This window comes from Bombina bombina, chromosome 3 (genome assembly GCF_027579735.1).
Source record: "Bombina bombina isolate aBomBom1 chromosome 3, aBomBom1.pri, whole genome shotgun sequence".
NCBI lineage: Eukaryota > Metazoa > Chordata > Amphibia > Anura > Bombinatoridae > Bombina > Bombina bombina.
Genome location: NC_069501.1, coordinates 1,159,469,349 through 1,159,490,743, shown reverse-complemented (window position 1 = coordinate 1,159,490,743; position 21,395 = coordinate 1,159,469,349). Strand labels below are relative to the sequence as shown.

General features: G+C 33.4%; 1 protein-coding gene across 3 annotated transcripts in view; it reads left to right on the top strand.

The window, feature by feature from the left end:
- Positions 1-21,395, top strand: part of GRIA4 (glutamate ionotropic receptor AMPA type subunit 4) — a 771,385-nt gene that overhangs the window by 459,275 nt on the left and 290,715 nt on the right. For all 3 annotated transcript variants that reach the window (XM_053708572.1, XM_053708570.1, XM_053708573.1), the window contains exon 7: positions 1,377-1,544. In XM_053708572.1, coding sequence (XP_053564547.1) covers positions 1,377-1,544 — 168 coding nt within the window. The remainder of the gene's footprint in view (positions 1-1,376; positions 1,545-21,395) is intronic.

The window sequence follows — 21,395 nt, the reverse complement described above, 5'->3', positions numbered from 1 at the left end:
ATCAGGAAAACATTTACAGCTGTCCCTAGCTGGCAAAAGCAAAGGAAGTAAGATAGGCTAAAGAAGTGTAAAAGCTTTAAATACATTTATAGTGTATGTTTCATCTAATAAATAAAGTTGTTTTATTAAATGTTCAATGCAGTGTTTAATAATTGATGTATGCATACATTTTATGTACCTTTAGGGCAGCTTCTTGCACAGGGGTTACTAAAACTATTTTGAAATATGCATTAATGTGTCATTGTTAATTACTTACAACATACTTAGTAGCCTTGTGGTGATGAGGAATAAAACGTAGGGATGGGCGAATGTTCTGAAAGTGTAATTTGTTTGGTAGAATGAATAGTCCTGTGGACATTCGTTTTGGACAATTGAATGTTGACAAGAATGAAAATTTCGATAATCTAATGTTATTTCTGGTTTTTGAATGCTACTTTAATTTTCGATTGTTCCTAATTAGATTGAATATCCACATTCAAAATGTTTTAATATAACATTCAATTTAACGAATACTATTCAGAAGTTCAATAGTTCATTTGTTAGTGAATTTAGTAAATTGATACGCATTAGAAACAAATATATAAATTCAAATGTTTCGATTTCGAATATTGCACAAACATTAAAAATTCAAAATGAACTAACGAATGTGTTAAAATTTGTTGCAAAACATTTGCCCATCCCTAATAAGAAGAGACTTACTTGGGCCAAGAAACACAATCAGTAGAGATCAAACCAGAAGAAATGTGATTTAATCATTGTGTTTTACATTCTCAGTAAAGTTCTAAATGTAAACAACTTGTTGGGGGATGTGATTCAAAAAAATATTTCTTAAAGTAAAATTTTTGTTTGGTAGAAAAAAAATGAATACATTGACATCATTTTCACAGTTTATGTTTGTCTACAAAATTAATTTCAAGTGTCTAAGCATAAACTTTTAGATCAAATGGTCTTTAATGGGACATGAAACCCACCTTTTTTCTTTTATGATTCAGAGAGTATGCACTTTTAAAGAACTTTCCAATTTACTTCCTATCTAATTTGCTTCATTCTCTTGAAATTCTCTGCTGAAAAGCATTTCTAAATATGCTCAGTAGCTGCTGATTGGTGGCTGCACATAGATGCCTCGTGTTATTGGCTCACCCATGTGCATTGCTATTTCTTCAACAAAGGATACCTAAATAATTACATAAATTAGATAATAGAAGTAAACTGGAAAATCATGAAAGAAAATATTTGGGTTTCTTGTACATTTAAGGTCAATAAAAAGATTTGGGTTTGTACAGCCTTTTGACTGGTAGGGTAAATAAATATATCAGCGATTTTGAGTGAAAAAAACAGATTATTAACTAAAATTCCTTTCTGGTATTTTTTCCAAGTATACATCAGCTTTGACTTATGATGGGGTACTTGTAATGGCAGAAGCTTTTCGTAACCTACGAAGACAAAAAATTGATCTATCAAGAAGAGGAAATGCAGGTGATTGTCTAGCAAGCCCAGCTGCTCCTTGGGGTCAAGGGATTGACATGGAGAGGACCCTTAAACAGGTAATTTTTAGAATCTGAAGGGGAAAAAAATCTTGTAGTAACATTCCAAAGTTGATAAAACAGAGAAATAATGGCATATATTACTAAAAATGTGCATATGTTGTACATTAAAGATCAATAGTTTAAGGGACAGTCTACACCAGAATTGTTATTGTTTAAAAAGATAGATAATCCCATTATTACCAATTCCCCAGTTTTGCATAACCAACACCGTTATATTAATATATGTTTTACCTCTGTGATTACCTTGTATCTAAGCCTCTGCAGACTGCCCCCTTATCTCAGTGCTTTTGACAGGCATGCAGTTTAGCCAATCAGTGCAGACTCCTAAATAACTTCACGGGATTGAGTACAATGTTATCTATATGACACACATGAACTAGTTCTGTCTAACTGTGAAAAACTTTCAAAATGCTCTGAGCTAAGAAGCATTTTTCAACGGTTTAGAAATCAGTTTGAGCCTATCTAGGTTTAGCTTTTCAAAAATACCACCAAAGGAACAAAGCAAATTTAATGATAAAAGTAAATTGGAAAGTTGTTTAAAATTGCATGCCCTATCTCAATCATGAAAATTTAATTTTGACTAGACTGTCCCTTTAAGCATGTTAAACATAAGAGCTGTTCAATAATCAAATTAGTCAAATTAGTATATTTAAATAAAACATATATTGGGGCCCATTTAACAAGCTCCATAGGGAGCTTGTGGGCCCGTGTTGCTGGCGAGTCTTCAGACTCGCCAGACTCGCCAGAAACACAAGTAATGATCCATAACCCTGTCCGCCTGCTCTGAGCAGGCGGACATTAATCGCCGGAAATCAACCCGATCGAATACGATTGGGTTGATTGACACCTCCCTGCTGGCAGCTGATTGGCTGGGAGTCAGCAAGGGGCGGCGTTGCACCAGCAGCTCTTGTGAGGTGCTGGTGCAATGTTAAATGTGGAGAACGTATTGCTCTCCGCATTCAGCGAGGTCTTGCGGACCTGATCCGCACTGTCGGATCAGGTCCGCAAGACCTATTATAAATAGGGGCCATTGGATCTGTAGAAACTATATGTCCATTTATCCTACAATAACAAACAGCAATAATCATTTTTATCCTACATAAGTTATGTGAAAATATTTTTTAGCATAGCTTAAATACAAATCTTCTAAGCTAACTTATTTATTTATATTTTCCTTATCCAACATACAGTAGTTAAATATATGATTTTTTTATATTTTTGGACTATTGTTTTTAGGTTGTTTTTTTTAAATAACACACAAAGGCCTAGCTTAAGAGTGGAGAGCAAAATTGCTCAGAAAACCTTTTTCTTTCTGACTATTGTGTTTAGACTTTTTTTTTAATAATGTTTTTAAAAAATTAATGTGCAATATCAGCATTGATACAATTTATGGACATCTCATGTAATATGTCATTGTTATTGATGTTGTTCATGATGTCATGTGTGATGAAAAAACTGGTAAAATGTATGATGTCATTTGTGTTTCCATGCATATTGTCATTGTATCATACAAAAAACAGTAGCATACATTTCTGCTGCTGTTTTTTCTTAAAGTATTAATAAATCACAAGGTTCGTAATAGTAACAGATTTTAATGCAACTGCTATGCTTCCTACAGATTAAGTAATTGCATTTATGTTAATGTGGCATTGATTACATATAAAAGCCCCAATATACACCATTAATACACAAGTGTTTGTGTGTTTACTCAATAGCTGTGAAAATTGCTACTCACCATTCTGCTTGAAAACCTAGCGCACGTCAGATGTGGCGTTCATATTACAAGTTGAAAGTAAATGTGATTGCTTGAGCGCAATTTAAGTTAATGCGTCTTGGGATAGTGCATCCTCAGAGATCTGGTTAACTGTTTTGTGAAACAAAAAAGTGTCAGAAAACACCTGTACCCAATGCTTATAGGGACACGCCAGACAAAATTGGCAAATAATGCAGATTCATTGAAACAGCGCTAGCAATCTGTTAAAACCTAGTGTGATGGTTAGTTTACCCTACCTTTGGGAAGAGTAGAGATTAACCAAGTTGAGTGCTGTTATAGAGGGAAATCTTAAGTTTGTGCTGCCCTTGTAAAACAGAGCATTACTTTTTGTGCTGCTGTCTGAGATGGAGAGATTGAAAGTGGGACTTTACTTCTGACTCTATATTAGGGCCCAGGTGTGGAACTACCATTGGTGCAGCAGGTGCAGTGGCACCAGGGCACAAATGCTGGGGGGCCCATGGCAGCCAGTCTATACATAGGCATGTGCAGATATTCAATCCTAATGCAGGGGAGCCTTTTATTAGAGCAGTTTCATCTACTTATCTATGTATCTATCTGTTTGCCTATCTATCCTCAAAATTGCTTACTACTGAGTTACCTTGGGGGGCCCAAACATTTTTTTGCACCAGGGCCCTCTGTTGAGTAGGTCCGGTACTGCTTGGGCCGCCAGTCTTTTGATCCCAGTGGGATATGCTCCATACCTCTACTCAATCAGAACCATATCACCTTAAACTGCTCGTGGCAAGGTGTTTAAAGCTGGAGATCTGGTGTGAGATAGGGACTATGGTTTAGGCTATGGTACTTAACATTACCATAATATCTCAAGCATTTTGTTATTGTTTTCCCTTTGTATTGTGTTCTTTCAGCAGTTCCCCCCCCCCATTAACTTCTTCATATATCGCTGACAATACAATACGTTTCATGTCTCCTCCCTAATGGTAGTTACAGGTTGTTATACTATTCCTAATATTTTGTTATAGCTCAATTGGAGCCTGTCATATTGATAAGTTTCCTCATTTGTGCTAGTATGTTTAACATTACTCCTAAGGTTGTCTTAGCCACAAGTATACAAATTACTGAACCTTTCCTATTGTCTTTTTGAATAATATAGACATGTGCAGCTTTGAAAAATTCGGTTCGGATCGATTCGAATTTCGGTTCGGATCGATTCGAATTCGGAAGAAATCGAATGAATTTGTTTCGGATTCATTCGGATTCTTTCGGATTCGTGAAAAATTTGGTTCGATTCGGTTCATATCGATTCGGATCGATTCGAATTTCGGTAAGTGTTGTGGGATGTGCTGTGTATTACACTAGTATACTGTACAATACTAGTGTAATACACGGCCATCCGAATCCATCTGAATCTACCGAATAAATTCGAATCAATTCAGATTTATTCGGTAGATTCGGCACTACCGCAATTTGGAAATTCGAATCGATCCGAATCTCCGAATTCGACAAATTTGTCAGAATTTCGATTCGGACCGAATCGAATCGCACATGTCTATTATAATATGGAGTTTCCCAGTGTGGCCCTCATAGCCTACGAAGGGGTAATAAAAAATGGAGGCCTTGTGTTTCTTGTCTGCCACTCTAAAATTGTGATAATGCTGATTTGCCTCCTTGCAGCTAATTTTTTTTTTTTTAATGAAGTTCATCTTACTGCTTGACAGACATACAAAAACTTTGAATTTGACGGTTTTGTTTGGCTTCCTTTTTAATGGTATTCCAGTCTAATAGAAACAATGTTTTTTTAATTAGTTAAGCCTCTTGAATTATGTACAGTATGTAAAAACATTACCATCAGATTTTCTTAAAGTGAATGTAAATTTTCATGAATCAAGCCGGACCAGCGATTCCCCGCCCGCTTCCCATGCTGTACTTAGCATATCGATGACGAAACTGGCTTCCTCCAATCACAGCATGGCTTCAGGAAATGTTTGCTCTGGGGGGAAAGACATGATTGGAGGAAGCCAGATTAATCATTGCTGACGTAAGTACAGAGGATCTGCGGGCGGGGGATCGCTGGTGCGGCTTGGAAGAAGAAAAAGTTAAGTATTTTAACAAAACAGCTGCAAAGTAAACTTTCATGAATGAAAGTGCCCCTGTTTTTAATAGTATTTTTAAAAATTGGGCACTCATTCATGAAAATGTACTTTAAAGGGACATGTTGTTTAAAATTGTATTATATGTCTGATTATGACTTTACTCTCCCTTTAATGAAATAGTCTAGACAAAATTAAACTTTAATGATTCAGACAGAGCATGCAAATTTTAAGCAACTTTCTGATTTACTCCTATTATCAATTTTTCTTCGTTCTCTTGTTATCTTTATTTGAAAAAGCACAGATGTAAGCATAGGATCCGACCCATTTTTTGGTTCAGAACCTGGGTAGCACTTGCTGATTGGTGTCTAAATGTAGCCACCAATCAGTAAGTGCTACCCAGGTGCTGAACAAAAAAAGGGCCGGCTTTTAAGCTTACATTCAAATAAAGATACCAAGAGAATGAAATAAAATTGATAGTAGGCGTAAATAAGAAAGTTGCTTAAAATTGCATGTTCTATCTGAATCATGAAAGCTTAATTTTCACTAGACTATTCCTTCAAGAGTAATAAACTAAAGAAAAGTATGAGATGCATGCAAATTATTTGCTCAACAACTTTACAAAAATTTCAAAACTGAGCAGTGGGACCAGCAAGGTCTGACCGAGCATTTCTGTGCACAAATCTACCCATGGGTAAATGCCAAATTAAAGACCATGCAAAATAATTAAATAAAGTGCAGTTTAACAGTAATGTGGTTATATGCAATTAACCCAGATCCATTGAGCTACTTTTTAAATCTTAATATTATTACGGCTATTCCTTTAGATGCAGAGTTTATCATTTTCTATCATACATACATCATTAACCATCTGCTATCATCCGTAAAAAGAAATTGATTATTTTATGATTACATATTTTATGCACACTTGTCAACTGCTAAAAGGAAATGTATAGGGGAATTACTGGTTAATATATAAAGATATACACATGTTTTACAATAAATATATATATATATATATATATATGTATATATATATATATATATATATATATACTGTGTATATATATATATATATATATATATATATATATATATATATATATATATATATATATATGAATCACTAAAGAAGAAACATTGACTATTCGTGGCACATAATCCTGTTTCTTCTGACACAAGGTTAAACGTGTCTACATCGATTTCGTAATTAACAGCTTAGATCTCATAATAATGTCTCAACTTAATAAATCTCTGAGTTTGATGATAGAAAAGTGCGTGACAGGAAAACCTTAAGCTTGTTTAAGAGATGAATCATAGTGCATTGAAAATGGTAATATATTTAGAACTAAACATGCATGTATTGTGTGAAAGTCACAGAATAATTAGAAGATATGAATAATGCATCAGACGTATGTCACATTATATAGCGATTATATTTATTTTATCATAAGGAAGATGGCCATTATTTTCTCGTTTGTTGTGTAAACTAGTGTGATCAAATTTACAGGCTTATCACTTCTAGTAACAAAAAGATGAAATTAAGTATTTTCTAATGGATAAAAAAAACAACTGCTAAAGGGCTAGATTATGTGTGTTACTGGCAGCGAGATAGGATAATATAATGCATTGGTTTGCAAGTTACTGGAAACTAAAGGGGATAAAATGACTGTTCAGTTGGGAAAATATACATGGTGGGGTCAAGTGTCGGGTCTAAGGAAGATCTTTTGATGTGGCTATTGCGTGACCTCACCTACGAACCATTTCTAGTAACCCATAGATTGTCCAGTATTTTTGAGGAGGACAGCTGGAAAACCTACAAAAGAATGAAGCAAAATTGAAAATAAATAAAATTGTATTTTCTGTCTGAATCATAAATGTTTAATCTTGACTTTACTATCCCTTTAAGCAATACATGTTAATGCATTTTCAACATCTTTCCTAAATACAAAATGAAATGTAATTCTGCATTTTTAAAGTTTTTCTATTCCTTTATACATGTTCTAATGAAAATAATAATAATAAAAGTAATAATAATCTTAACTGTCACATCTTTCTATATTTTGTAAGTAAAATAATAACAAATGTAAAGTTATGTCTATATATATATTCATCATGCATAAATCTTAGCAATGCATGAATTTTGGATTAATCACATATATACTTTAAACTTTTATCATCTCTATTGCTTTATTTGGAATCTCTAAAGTGGGAGATGACAGGATTAAATACATATCATATGATTTTCATCAAGGATTTTCATTGATTCATAAAAAAAAATTGTAGTCATCCATTTTATGATGTGCATGCCACAGTCAGGTGTTTTTTTTATTCCTGAATTGAAGGTGGAAAGAACTGCTATGCCAAAGTAATTTTACCTTGGTCCTAGCGATCAGAACACAATAGGATGAGACAGTTTCCCTGTACATTCTGTTCTGTTTGTTGATCTGGATAAAAGTACATTGTATACATTTATTTATACCTTTTTGTGGTTCAATTGTAAAGTGTATAGACATCAAAACTCAAAAGCTTATCCAACAATATGTATTTGAAAAGCTAATGTCACTGAGACAGATAATAAAATACTTAAATTATGTTTCCAGTATAAAATATCAAAGCGTGACAAAGAAGATAATGGAAAAAAGAATTGAAGGAAAATTGTTAAGAAAAAATGTCTACTATGCATTTGACATAAATATTTTAAAACTATTTATACCTGCAAAGTGTTAACTGGCACATAGATATTAATCTGAAATATGCAGGTGTAAATTTTAAATTAAAGGGACACTGTACCCAAAAATTTTCTTTCGTGATTCAGATTGAGCATGCAATTTTAAGCAACTTTCTAATTTACTCCTATTATCAAATTTTCTTCATTCACTTGGTATCTTTATTTGAAATGCAAGAATTTAAGTTTAGATGCCGGCCCATTTTTGGTGAACAACCTCGGTTCTCCTTTCTTATTTGGGGATAAATCCATCCACCATTAAAAAAGTGCTGTCCAGAGTTCTGAAACCAAAAAAAAGCTTAGATGCCTTCTTTTTCAAATAATGATAGCAAGAGAACGAAGAAAAATTGATAATAGGAGTAAATTAGAAAGTTGCTTAAAATTGCATGCTCTTTCTGAATTGCAAAAGAAAAAATTTGGGTACAGTGTCCCTTTAAGTTAGAACTATTATTCATATGCTTGAATCTGCAGAAAGGATTAAATACCTCTGAAAACCATAATAGTTTGTGAATCACCAACTTATTTATGACTTTGCTACCAGACCCATTTTTAATTAAAAGATTTACAAATTGAATACTTATAGTTTACAATTCTGTGGACTTTTATAAAATGAGACTACATCATCTATTATCTAAGCCGACAATGCTTTTTTTTTTTTCTTGCACATAAAACTCTTATTTCTGGTGCAACAAATATCATGTTTTGTGAAAAAGAAAAATTGATTTTTTTTTTAAATGTCTCTGCCTGTGAAGAGTACTCGAGTCCTAAAATAGTTCTTCCTAATACTCTTTGTTCTCTGACTCAAGACCTTTCTCAATAAGATACATTTTTTTACTTTTTTAAGTTGATTTTCTTCTTCTACTTTTTTGGCAGACACTTTCAGCAATTTCTCTCTCCCCTTCACTTACCAACACCGTTCCCCTGTCTCTCATTCACACACATTCCTTAATGGGACCCTCAAGTCAAAATTAAACTTTTATGATTCAGATAGGGCATGCAATTTTAAACAACTTTCCAATTTACTTCTATTATCTAATTTGCTCAATTTTTAGATATCCTTTGTTGAAGAAATAGCAATGCACATGTGTGAGCCAATCACACAAGGCCTCTAGGTGCAGCAACCAATCAGCAGCTACTGAGCATATCTAGATATGCTTTTCAGCAAATTATATCAAGAGAATTAAGCAAATGAGATAATAGAAGTAAATTAGAAAGTTGTTTAAAATGACATGCTCATTCTAAATCACGAAAGAAAAGAATTGGCTTTCATGTCCCTTTAATAATTCAGTAAACAACTTTCCAATTTTCTGCTATTTAATTTGTTTTGAAAAGCATAACTAGGTTGGCTGAGGAGCAGTTAAGCACTACTGGGATCTAGCTGCTGATTGGTGGCTTTACTTATTTACCTGTTTTCATTGGCGCACACAGTGCTTTCAGCTTCTAGTAGTGTATTTCTGCACCTTCAACAAAGGATTCCAAGAAAATTAAACAAATTTGATAAAAGAAGTAAATTAGAAAGTTGTTTAAAATTATCTGCTCTGTCTAAATAATTAAAGAAACAAATTGGGTTTTATGTTCCTTTAATTAATTTATGTGAGTAAAGCTAATTACTTATTTAACTTGCTTTTGATGTAAAATACCATTTGTTCCATGCATCTTAAAGTAGCTGCGTCATAAATTCTGTAAAACAATTCCCATATGCTGCTCCTAGGTCCAATGACGCCTCTCAAAAAAGTCTCAAGGTATGTATTAGATTGAACCGATATAATCCAAAGGAGCAAAATTCTTTATTCCACAAAGTAACTATATCCCACTCCTTATTCATACCTTGAATAAGGAGTGTGTTATTGTTAATATGTTCAAATAAAGTCTTTGATTTTATGATATTTACCTCGAGTGCTGCCTGCTTTGGATTTTCCATAAATTCTGTAATCTAAGTATGCTTCAAAGTTCTACAATGGGTTGGTGGGTCCTCAGAAACTAATCACTTCATTGCAAAATAAATGCTCAAAGGGATAAGAAACCATAAAAAAATATTTTGGGATTCAGATAGATTCATACTATTTTAAAAATGTTCCAATTTATTTTTATTATGAATTATTCTTTCCCAAAGGTATTCTTTGTTGAAGAGATACCTAGATAGGTGTCTGGAGCCCTGCGGGGCAAAAATTAGTGTTGTCGTCTAGCATTCTTGCAAAACTGCTGCCATATAATGCTCCAGACAAGTGTAGGCTTCTGAGTTTATGTTTCTGCTTTTCAACAAAAGATACCAAAAGAACAAAGCAAACTTGATAATAGAAGTAAATTAGAAAGTTGTTTAAAATTACATGCACCCTCTGAATTATTATAAAAAACTTGTCATTATATTGCAAAATACTCAAATTGAAATGCTTTTTGAATGTTGCTTATTGTATCTTCTTTGCGGTGGCTAGTTAAGGGGAGCTATAACTGGCCTCCTACATACATACATACATACACACACAGTAACATAGTAAATGAGGTTGAAAAAAGACAGAAGCCCATCAAGTTCAACCTATACAAATCTAATACACTTACAAAAAAGCTCCAGTTGACCTTAAATTAATCCCATTAAAGAGGTGACCCGTTTAACACAAGTAATCATATCCCTGGATTCTGTTTCTAGAAAGAAATGTATCCAACTCATTTTTAAATGTATCTAAGGCTTTGGCATTCACCACCTCCTTTGGTAATGAGTTCCACAATTTTCTTGCTCTTACAGTGAAAAAAACATTGGTTGCAGGAGATTAAATCTCCTTTCCTCAGCCTTAAATTGTGACCTCTTGTCACAAACAATTTTCTTGGAATAAACAGAGCTTCTGCCATCTCTGTATATGGGCCTTTAATATATTTATACAAAGTAATCATGTCACCTCTCAAGCGCCTTTTTTCTAGAGAAAACAGACCCAGTTTAGCTAACCTCTCCTCATAGCTTAAATTCTCCATTCCCCTTATTAGCTTTGTGGCCCTTCTCTGAACTTTTTCTAGGTCTGCAATGTCTGTTTTTGAGATTGGTCCCCAGAACTGCAATCCATACTCAAGGTGAGGTCTTACCAGGGATTTATATAGTGACAGAATTATGCTTTCATCCCTTGCCTCAATGCCTCTTATAATACATGCTAGTATCTAGCCTTAGAATACGTGGCCTGCATTGTGCACCCATCTTTAGCTTGTTATCTATTACTACTCCCAAATCCCTTTCGTCCTCTGTTTGGCTAAGTCTTATCTCATTTAAATAATACACTGCCTGCTTATTTTTACTTCCAAAATGTAGAACCTTGCATTTTCCCATATTAAATCTCATTTTCCATTTACCTGCCCATACTTCTAAGTTTTTCAGATCCCCTTGTAACTCAAGTTCATCCTGCTCTGACCTAAAGACCTTACACAATTTTTTATCATCTGCAAAAATAGAGATGTTGCTATTTAATCCTTGCTCAAAGTCATTAATAAAAATATTAAAAAGAACAGGGCCCAGTACTGATCCCTGGAGGACTCCACTAATTACCTTTGTCAAATTTGAGTATGATCCATTTACTACTACTCGTTGCTCCGTGTTATTTATCCATTTATTTATCCATTAGCTAACATTTTCAGCTATTCACAGTCCCTTAATTTTGTGCATTAATCTCTCATGTGGCACTGTATCAAATTCCTTCGCAAAATCCAGGTATATCACATCAACTGATTCCTCTTTATCTATATTTGTACTTACTTCCTTGTATAATCTAATTAGATTAGTTTGACATGATCTATTTCTCATAAAACCATGCTGTTTTGAACTTAGAATCTTGTTTACATGAATATACTCATCAATATAATGCATTATAAACCTTTCAAGTATCTTCCCCACTATTGATGTCAGACTAACTGGTCTATAGCTTCCTGGATCAGCCCTGCTTCCCTTTTTGAAGAGTGGCACCACATCAGCTTTATGCCAATCCTGGGGTACTATGCCTGAAGATAATGAGTCTTGAAAAATGAAGAGTAGAGGTTTGTCTATAACAATGCTAAGTTCCCTTAAAACCCTTGGGTGTATTCCATCTGGGCCTGGAGTTTTATTTACCTTAATATTAACCAGCTTTTTCCTGATATCCTCTAGAGATAACCCAGTTAATGATATGGGCTTGTATGTTCTAGTTTGTTTCAAAGTATTCTCCATTGGTTCCTCTCTTGTGTATACTGAAGAAAAAGTTTGGAAATATTGCGTAGTTGGTTGTGGTAAGATAAGAGAGCGATTGGATGTGTGGGATGAAAGACAGGTTGGAGATAAATGTAACTCTAAAGCAGCAGAATTTGGGTAATAAGGAGATAGTGATGCTGTTGATGGTAATAAAAAGTCAGAAATCGGAGTAGAGCTAGAGTGGGGGATTAAAAGGAGCTCTGTCTTGGACAAGTTAATCTTTAGGTGTTGAGAGGCCATCCAGAAAGAAATGCGAGATGAGATAAGCAGTCGCTGTTGTGAGAAAGGACAGAGGGAGAAAGAGCATGGGTGGAGAGGTAGATCTGGGTGTCATCAGCATATAGGTAATATTTGAAACCATGGCAATTGATAATTTTACCCAGTTATTTATGCACATTAACCATCGTATGACGATTCTCGGTCTGATTATGTAATGCACCTTTATCTATTCCTGCATCTGTTTATTCATCTTTTATAACTGATTTATGACATTTCTGCATCTAATATATATATATATATATATATATATATATATATATATATATATATATATATATATATATATACATATTATGTGTAAACACTTTTTCATTGATATAAATGACCCTTATTTAGTTCAGTTAAAGGGTTCAGATCTTTAGGGTCTTCTAAACATGCACTCTAAGTATAATTGAAGCTCATAAAGCATAATATGATGGTCAGCAGGCAAATTACATTTTTTTGTGGCTGCATAATCAGGAGAGATGTTAATCTCAGGTCCCTGGTGTGTGACTTTTATGCCTTTTTTGAAAGTTCTGCAGTTTAATTTGAGGGCACTGAAAGCTTGGTGAGCATTATGAGAGGTTATAATATGCTGTGTAAATCATTTACAGATTTAAGACCATCCTAGCATATTTTAAGAGCTTTCAGTCTATAATCTGCATAGTTTGCCAAGGTCCTTTTTTGTTCGCTGTAATAGAAATGTTAACGTTTCATGTTAATGGAAAAGGGAAGTGGATAATTTCTAAATAATTGTGTATCCAAATTTTGCAGTATATGAATGTCCTTTTAAATCACTTAAAAAAATATTTGTGTCATGAGCATTCATAGATAGTTTTTTTCCTAAAGGGAAGACTAAAAATGCCTGCATAGATGATTTATATAAATATGAAGGTACAAAATATAGGCATACAGGTGTAGTATATGCAATTGAAACATGACGATTTATAAGCAAAAGTACTCATAATAGGTATTATTTCATATCCAAATATTTATTATGCCTTGTCAGTATATTTATAAGAATCTCAGTAGTGCTCTCCAAATAATATGTCAATCTATGGCAGGGTTATAACACAATATATTTAATAATTATCCTTTAAAAATAAACCCTCAATCAATATGCATCTACTAGAAATCACAAAATTCATATAAATACCTGAATTCTTTTTATTAATTAATATCTATGAACACATTGGAATATATTTGTATGGATCAGAATGTGAGTCAATACTATAGACTATAGACATTAAAAACTATTAAAATATGCTATACAGAGTTCATACACGTTTACCTTTAGAACTGGCCTTATAGCCTTTCATTCAGAGTTGCATTTAAAATATCACAGTGAGACTTAAGATAACAGCTACTAATATTCAGCAATACAATTAACAGTGCTAATAAACAATAGGACAATATATATATATATATATATATATATATATATATATATACCCAGCTCTTTAGCTACAATTGATTCTAATACAATTATATTTAGGATACTAAAAATACATATATTCTTACTATAAACTTTAAAATGTCTATTTATTTAAACTGGAACAAATTTTTAGTTACTTATAATTAAAATCAATACATATATATATATATATATATATATATATATATATATATTCTATATTTTGCACAGATGAATTATTTAGCATCAAAGATATATGTTTCAAAATACAATTTATTCCTTTAAGCCTGCTACATACAGCAGTAATGAATGTTTGTTTTAAATATTTTGCATACAGAAAGACAAACTAAAAGCTATTCAAGACTATAAAACACAGTTTAAAATACTGAATGCTCCTTTAAATCTTTTAATTATAATTTAAATATGGTAGCAGATAGATAGCTGAGTATGGTCACCATGGAAATGCATCTTTTAACAGTTAAATCCCTTGACTTTCATACTGGGTTCTGGCCCTCGGGTGGCAGCAGGTAACAACACAGCAATACATTTACTTTCCAACACTTTTAACAATTCAATATTTCTATGGAATGGTTATTCATTAGACCATAACTTCCTGCATCAATCACTCACAATATCAATCACAGATGGGGTAGTATCACATCACCTCTCTGATCATTTTGATATGAAACATCATGTGTCTAACATAATATTATATTAAAGCAATTTATACTGCTAATTATTCTGAAATTAATGGTATTTATATATTTGTTATTTTTTTTATTTTTTATTTTTTTTATTTTTTTTTATTGATATTTTATTCAGTTTACATAGCAGATATTAAAATACATCTACAACAATAGAAACAACAATACAAATTTAAAAAACATAGTGATTCTCCACTGCACCATTGTACACTTTCTATCTTATCACACCTATACCAGTCTAGAATCTTCTACCGATAGTCATATACTCTGTTTAAATTTATTCCCCTATAGATTTCTAAAAGTGTATTTTATTTAGTTTGAGTTTCTTTTTAATGTTCCTAAATAATCCTGCCAAAGGAATAGTATAGAGTGGTATTCTTCTATACGATTGGTCTGTTGGTAATGATACTTTTCTAGGGATAGTAGCTTCGATACCTGTTCCCTCCACTCCTGCACTGTAGGGATTTTTATGCTTTTCCATAGTCTTGGGATTAATTGTTTAGCACAATTTATCATTATATATAGTAACATTGACCTTAATTTACACCTTATGTTAGGTACCTTATTGAATAAAAATACAAGTGGGTCATTTCCCAGGTGGGTTATTTTCCCTATTTCCGTGTGTATGTTATTCCAATATATTGTCAACAGTGGGCATTCCCACCATATATGTGTGAGAGTTCCTTCCTGACCACAACCTCTCCAACATAATTTGCTGGCGTTTGGGTATATATTAGATAATCTTTTAGGGGTAAGGTACCATCTGGTAAGTAGCTTCATATTGGTCTCCGTGACATTCATGGAAGAAGGAGCTCTTCCCATTTGATAAAAAATCCCTTGCCACTCTTTTGGTGTTATAGCTTTCTGTAACTCCCCTTCCCACACTTTAGCATATGAAGGGAGCTGCTTTGAGTGCATTGCTAATAAAAATCTGTATGACTGCGATAGCCCTTTCTTTGAGATACCCTCCGAGTAGCACATAGATTCAAATGGGGTAAGTGTCCTCATTAGGTCTGATTTATTTTTATTATGGTTGATATAGTGTGTGAGCTGCAAATATTCATACCAATTTTGGCCATTAAACATATGTTTGTCTGCTATTTCTTTTTTCGTGAGTATTTTACCGTTATCTAATACTGAGTATGTCGGTATACAACAGTGTATGTTCATGGTGTCCCCTTCAATGATATTGTGGTTCATTGGAGAATCTGGGTTTACTAGCAGAGGAGTCAAGGGGGATGGGATGGATGAGATGTCTTTTTTATTCTTTAATACTAAATCCCAGATTTCTAACGTTTCCAGTACTATTTTGGGTGATGAGTCGCCTAGCTTCCTCTTTGACTTATGCAGCCAACATTGACTGCTTAGACTCAGGGTGTTTGCTAATTCATGTTCCAATATTACCCATTCCTTATCTTTAAAGTGTTTGCTCCAGTCTATTATTCTAGTCATAATGGATGCCTGCTTGTAATATGTTAGATTGGGTATGCCCAGGCCCCCATTGTGCCTATCTTTGTACATGTTTTTCTTTGAGACCCTGGGCATTTTATTCTGCCAAATGAATGAGTTGACATGATTTTGGAGCTTATTCAAATATGTCGTGGGAAGATGTATGGGTACTGTTTGGAATATGTATAATATTCGTGGTAGGAGTGACATTTTAAAAGCATGAATTCTACCGAGCAATGAGAGATATTTGTTTCTCCACCCATGTATCTCTACCTGCAGTTCTTTTAACAGTTTCATGTAATTTAAGGAGAATAGTTCCCCCTTAGTCTTTGCTATATATATTCCAAGATATTTCAAGGAGTTTTCCTGGATAGAGAACTGGAATTGGGTGCTGATTTGCTGCAGTGAGGCCTCAGACATTGCTATTCCAAGAACTTCCGATTTAGTTTTATTAATTTTAAAATGGGAATAATAGCTATACTGATCAAACGCCTTCTGCAATGCTCTGAGGGATGATAGTGGATTGGTCAGTGTCAGCATGAGGTCATCCGCATACAGTGACAGTTTATAATGAGTGTCTTGGATTTTAACCTCAGTAACTGCGGTATTGTTACGGATTTTACAGGCTAGCACCTCCATGGCCAGCACAAATAATAAGGGGGATAAAGGGCATCCCTGTCTGGTTCCATTTCTAATATTGATGGTGTTTGAGAGTGAATTGTTTAATCTGATCTTGGCTGAGGGGTTGGAATACAATGCAAAAATCTTATCTATCATTTGGGGCCCTAATCCGAATCTAACAAGAGTTAGGCGTAGAAAGGACCAATTGAGTCTATCAAATGCCTTTTCGGCGTCTATCCCCAGGAATATTGTAGGGATTTTCTCCCTTTGAACATATTCCATAAGGTCTATGGCTTTTATCGTATTGTCTCGTGCCTCTCTGCGAGGCACGAATCCTGCTTGGTTAATGTGGACCAGTTCAGGTAAATATCTGTTAAGTCTCGCAGCCAGCGCTTTCGCGTAGATTTTTACGTCCACGTTTAATAAAGATATGGGCCGAAAATTTGAGGGAGTAGTGGCTGGCTTACCAGGTTTTGGGATTTATATATCTGTTATATATGTATTCACTCAAATACAGCATGTTCTACATCTCCAACAAATTGTGCATGCATGAATCTCATCTATGGTCCATCTGAAATAAAAATGTGTTATTAACCATTTCTTTTTAGGTGCACAAATATTCTTAAATAAAATACAGATGCTAAGATATTTTATGCTTTCAAAAAAAAATAAAAAAAAAAATATATATATATATATATATATATATATATATATATATATATATACACACACATATTCATTTCTATGCAGTATCTTGTATTTATCATCTTTGAAAAATAAAAATAAATACAGAGGTTATTATTCTGACACAGTTAAAGATTTTAGACCGACTAAAATAGTCACCTATTAAGCTTAGCAACTACTCATGTAATATTAGAAAATTAGACAATCTCCTAAATTTCTACATTCAATACATTCTGAGGTATACATTCAAATATGTTTATTTGCTGTATTTTCAGTAAATTTCACAGTTACACTATGACATATGTCTTTGCTGGCCAAGTTTTCATTGCCCCACTTACATAGCATGGGGTCAATTTGCATTTGAAATGTACATGGTTACTTTCTCACAAAATATCTCAACTAGATCAGACTACCAGGCAACGTTGTGATTTTATCACATATTTCCAGGTAGTAAGACATATGGTCTCTTGAAATTGCTGTTAAAGTTAAATAAACCAAATGCTCTATTGTCCTCACTAGTGTGTTTAGAATAACTTTGCATACTAAGTGGGGGGAGAACTGAACATGAGTGAAGTCAGTTTTTCTGAATCATTTGCTACTGACTAGCCAAGTATATGATTAATATATATATATATATATATATATATATATATATATATATATATATTTATTTATTAACCTTAAAATATATGATTAATATATATATATATATTTATTAACCTTACATATACCTTGACAGCCTGCACCAATCTGCAGTCATCATATAACGTCAATGTTAAGTTACAATATTTACCTCATATTTTTGCAGTTGTCATAACTTTGGATTGTTATAAATATAGGTCCTAATGATTAAATATAAAGAAAAATCATGCAAAATCTTTGGTCATTTTTTTGGGCATTATATTGTAATGCTCATGTCTCCTTTTCACATCCAGAAACCTGTATATCGAAAACACCAGCTCTCAAGCTAAAATGTGCCCTTGTAAAATTCTTTAGTTTACCTTAAAGTACTGAATAGGCTTCTTAGATAATGTAGCGAGAGCAAAGCACTTTAGATCTTTGGACCCTTAGTCTTAAAGATTGTATAATTGACAATCAATACTGGACTAGAAAATATGATGTCATAAAAAGTCCTACTTTTTAAATTCCTGCAGTCTAAACACATCCACAGATTTGCAGAAATATGACACTGGGGTAGGTCTAGATTACTTGTATTTGATCTTGAAAGAGGAAGTAAAACTGTAAAGTACTTCTAGAAATATTTATCATGTAACTTAGAGACTAGTCATACAACTACCCTGACCTTTAACCTGACTTACTTGCTTCCTGGTTTTCTCTTGGAACTGGCCTGGTACCTGGTCGCCTGCCAAACCACTAGCTTATCTTATCTGCTGTGCTTCCACCTGCTTGATCTGTAGCTATTCCTAATCTGCTATCCTACAAGCCTGTCTATACCTTGACACATTTTTCACACCTGCTGCCCAACTTCAGACTGCCCTATATTAGTATTGACTTATGTCTCACATCCAGTTGCTGTACTGATCTCCACACTGGTCAACCTTGACACACTTCTTCTAGAAGACTATTCCGCAAAATTCATTCAGCAAAATAAAAACAAACACTCAGTTGCACCTGAATTCACAAATGAAAACAGTTGAGTACAAAAGTGTGGAATTTTTTCAGACCTTTTGGACATTTTTTTTTTAAATTGAAAATATTATTTGTTAATATGAAATAAGTGTGTTCTTCATGCACATAATCTTCTCATGAGAATATATTATACATTTCTTCTTTTCCTTCATCTATTTGTCTGCCAACATACCCTCATCATGTGCTCTTATGCTTTATATCGTATTTTTTATGGCAAAAAAAAAAAATGGCTTCTGCTAGTTAAAAAAAAATGTAAATAAAGAAAATCTTTAAAAATATTTTTTTTATGAAAATATTTTTGGATGTACTAAAATTACTAAGCCTTTAAAGGGGCAGAAAACCCCCAAAAATTATTTCATTAAATGAATAGAACATACAATTTTTTTTTAAATATTTATTTTATTCCAATTCAAAGTTACAGCTTCATTCAAAACAATAAATAAAGTTTTAACAATAATGCTTATAAACCTAAAATTATAACATCACAGTTAATAATGAAGCAATACAATTAACACCTAATTTCCTGTAACTGAATTGGGGTTTTTCATATTTTTTCCCTGTCTATAGCCAGTATGGCCCCCAACCATACAAAAAACAAAAAAAAAAAAAAGGGGAAAAGAAAGAAAAATTCCCCTCTCTCCCCCCCCTCCCCCACCTCCGGAGTTCACCACATACCGAGCTGAACTAATTCTGTATTTCTGAAGGGATATATCAGGTAATCAATTTCACTAGGTGTAAAATCCTTAATAAAGAGAGACCATTTTGAGAAGAATCTCCTAATTTCTTGATCATTGTCTTGATTGGTATCGATTTGTTCAAGAATGTATTGTTTCTTTAAATAATTCTTAATTTCAGTTATGCTAGGAGTAGTTCTTAATTAATAATTTTTTGATTGATGCCTAAATTGCCCGCTGGGTGAAGATAAAGAAAGACTATAGTTTTAAATGAAAAAGTCACTACGATAGGATTTAGTATCTTATTTAGCCAATATTGAAGCCTCAGCCAAAAATTCCTGATCTTTGGACAAGCCCATAACATGTGCCGAAGGTCTGCTGCAGGGAAGGAACATTTTGGACAAGTGACAAAACTACAATTCCTATATTTGGATCCCTTTTCTGGGGTGAAATACGTCATGTATAATAATTTAAGATGGGATTCCCTCCATGTGGAGGAAAGAGTTACACGAGCAGTCTCTTGGATTGATAGATAAGGTATTCGGGGATCCAGTGCTTGATTAATCTGTATAGCCCATTTATTATGTATTTTTTTCCAAATTATTTAAGCCCTTTGCTGATACCATAATTGAATATCCTGGAGTAATTGATAAATTTCCAGTTTTGGCAATGGTAAGCCAATCGCCAACACCCTTCAGGGACCAGTCCCATCTATGATCATGTGTAAGATTAAGAGCAAAGTGTCTTGCTTGTAAATAAGCAAAAAAATTCTTATGTGGTAGTTTAAATTCTGATCTAATAGAGTCAAATGATTTAATGCATCGTCTTTCAAAATCTAGGATCTGATGAACATTAATAAATCCTAGTGCTTCCCATTCTAGGTACACTCTAGTTTGAAGTCCTGCTTGAAATTGGGGGTTACCCAGAAATGGGATAAACCTAGAGATATGATGATCTACTACTAATAACTTACAAATTTTCTTCCAGGCAAGGATTGGGTTATATATCGATTTTAATTTCTTTATTTCAGGCGGTATCGCATTAGTATCGCAATGTATAAGTGCCGCTGGGTATAAAGGATGTGTTATACTTTTCTCCAAATCGTTATCTGTTACATAATTCTGCAAAAATATCCAGTCAATGACTGTTTGTGCCAAAAAAACTTGATTATATGCCCCTATATCTGGCAAGGCAAGACCACCATATTTCAAAGGAAGCGATAATTTAGAAAGGGATATTCTGGGTTTTCTACTCTGCCAAATAAAGAGTCTCAAAATGGAATTCAAATAATCAATATCTTTTTTCTTGAGGAAAAGAGGGATATTTTGTAAAATATATAAGAGTTTAGGCAGAATCATCATTTTATAAGCTGCTATTCGTCCAGATAAAGAAAGAGGGAGATTTTGCCAGTTTTTGAATGTATCCTTAATTCTGTTTAATACAGGAGTAATATTAAGAGTATACCAAGTGTCTGGAGTAGACAAGATATTAATGCCCAGATAACAAAAAGAGGTCTGAGCTATAGAGAACAGTATATTTGCCAGGGAATCTACTACATGAGTAATCCAAAACAATTCAGATTTTGTGTTGTTAACTTTGTATCCTGAAAAGGATCCAAACTGTTGTATTATACAGACAAGCTT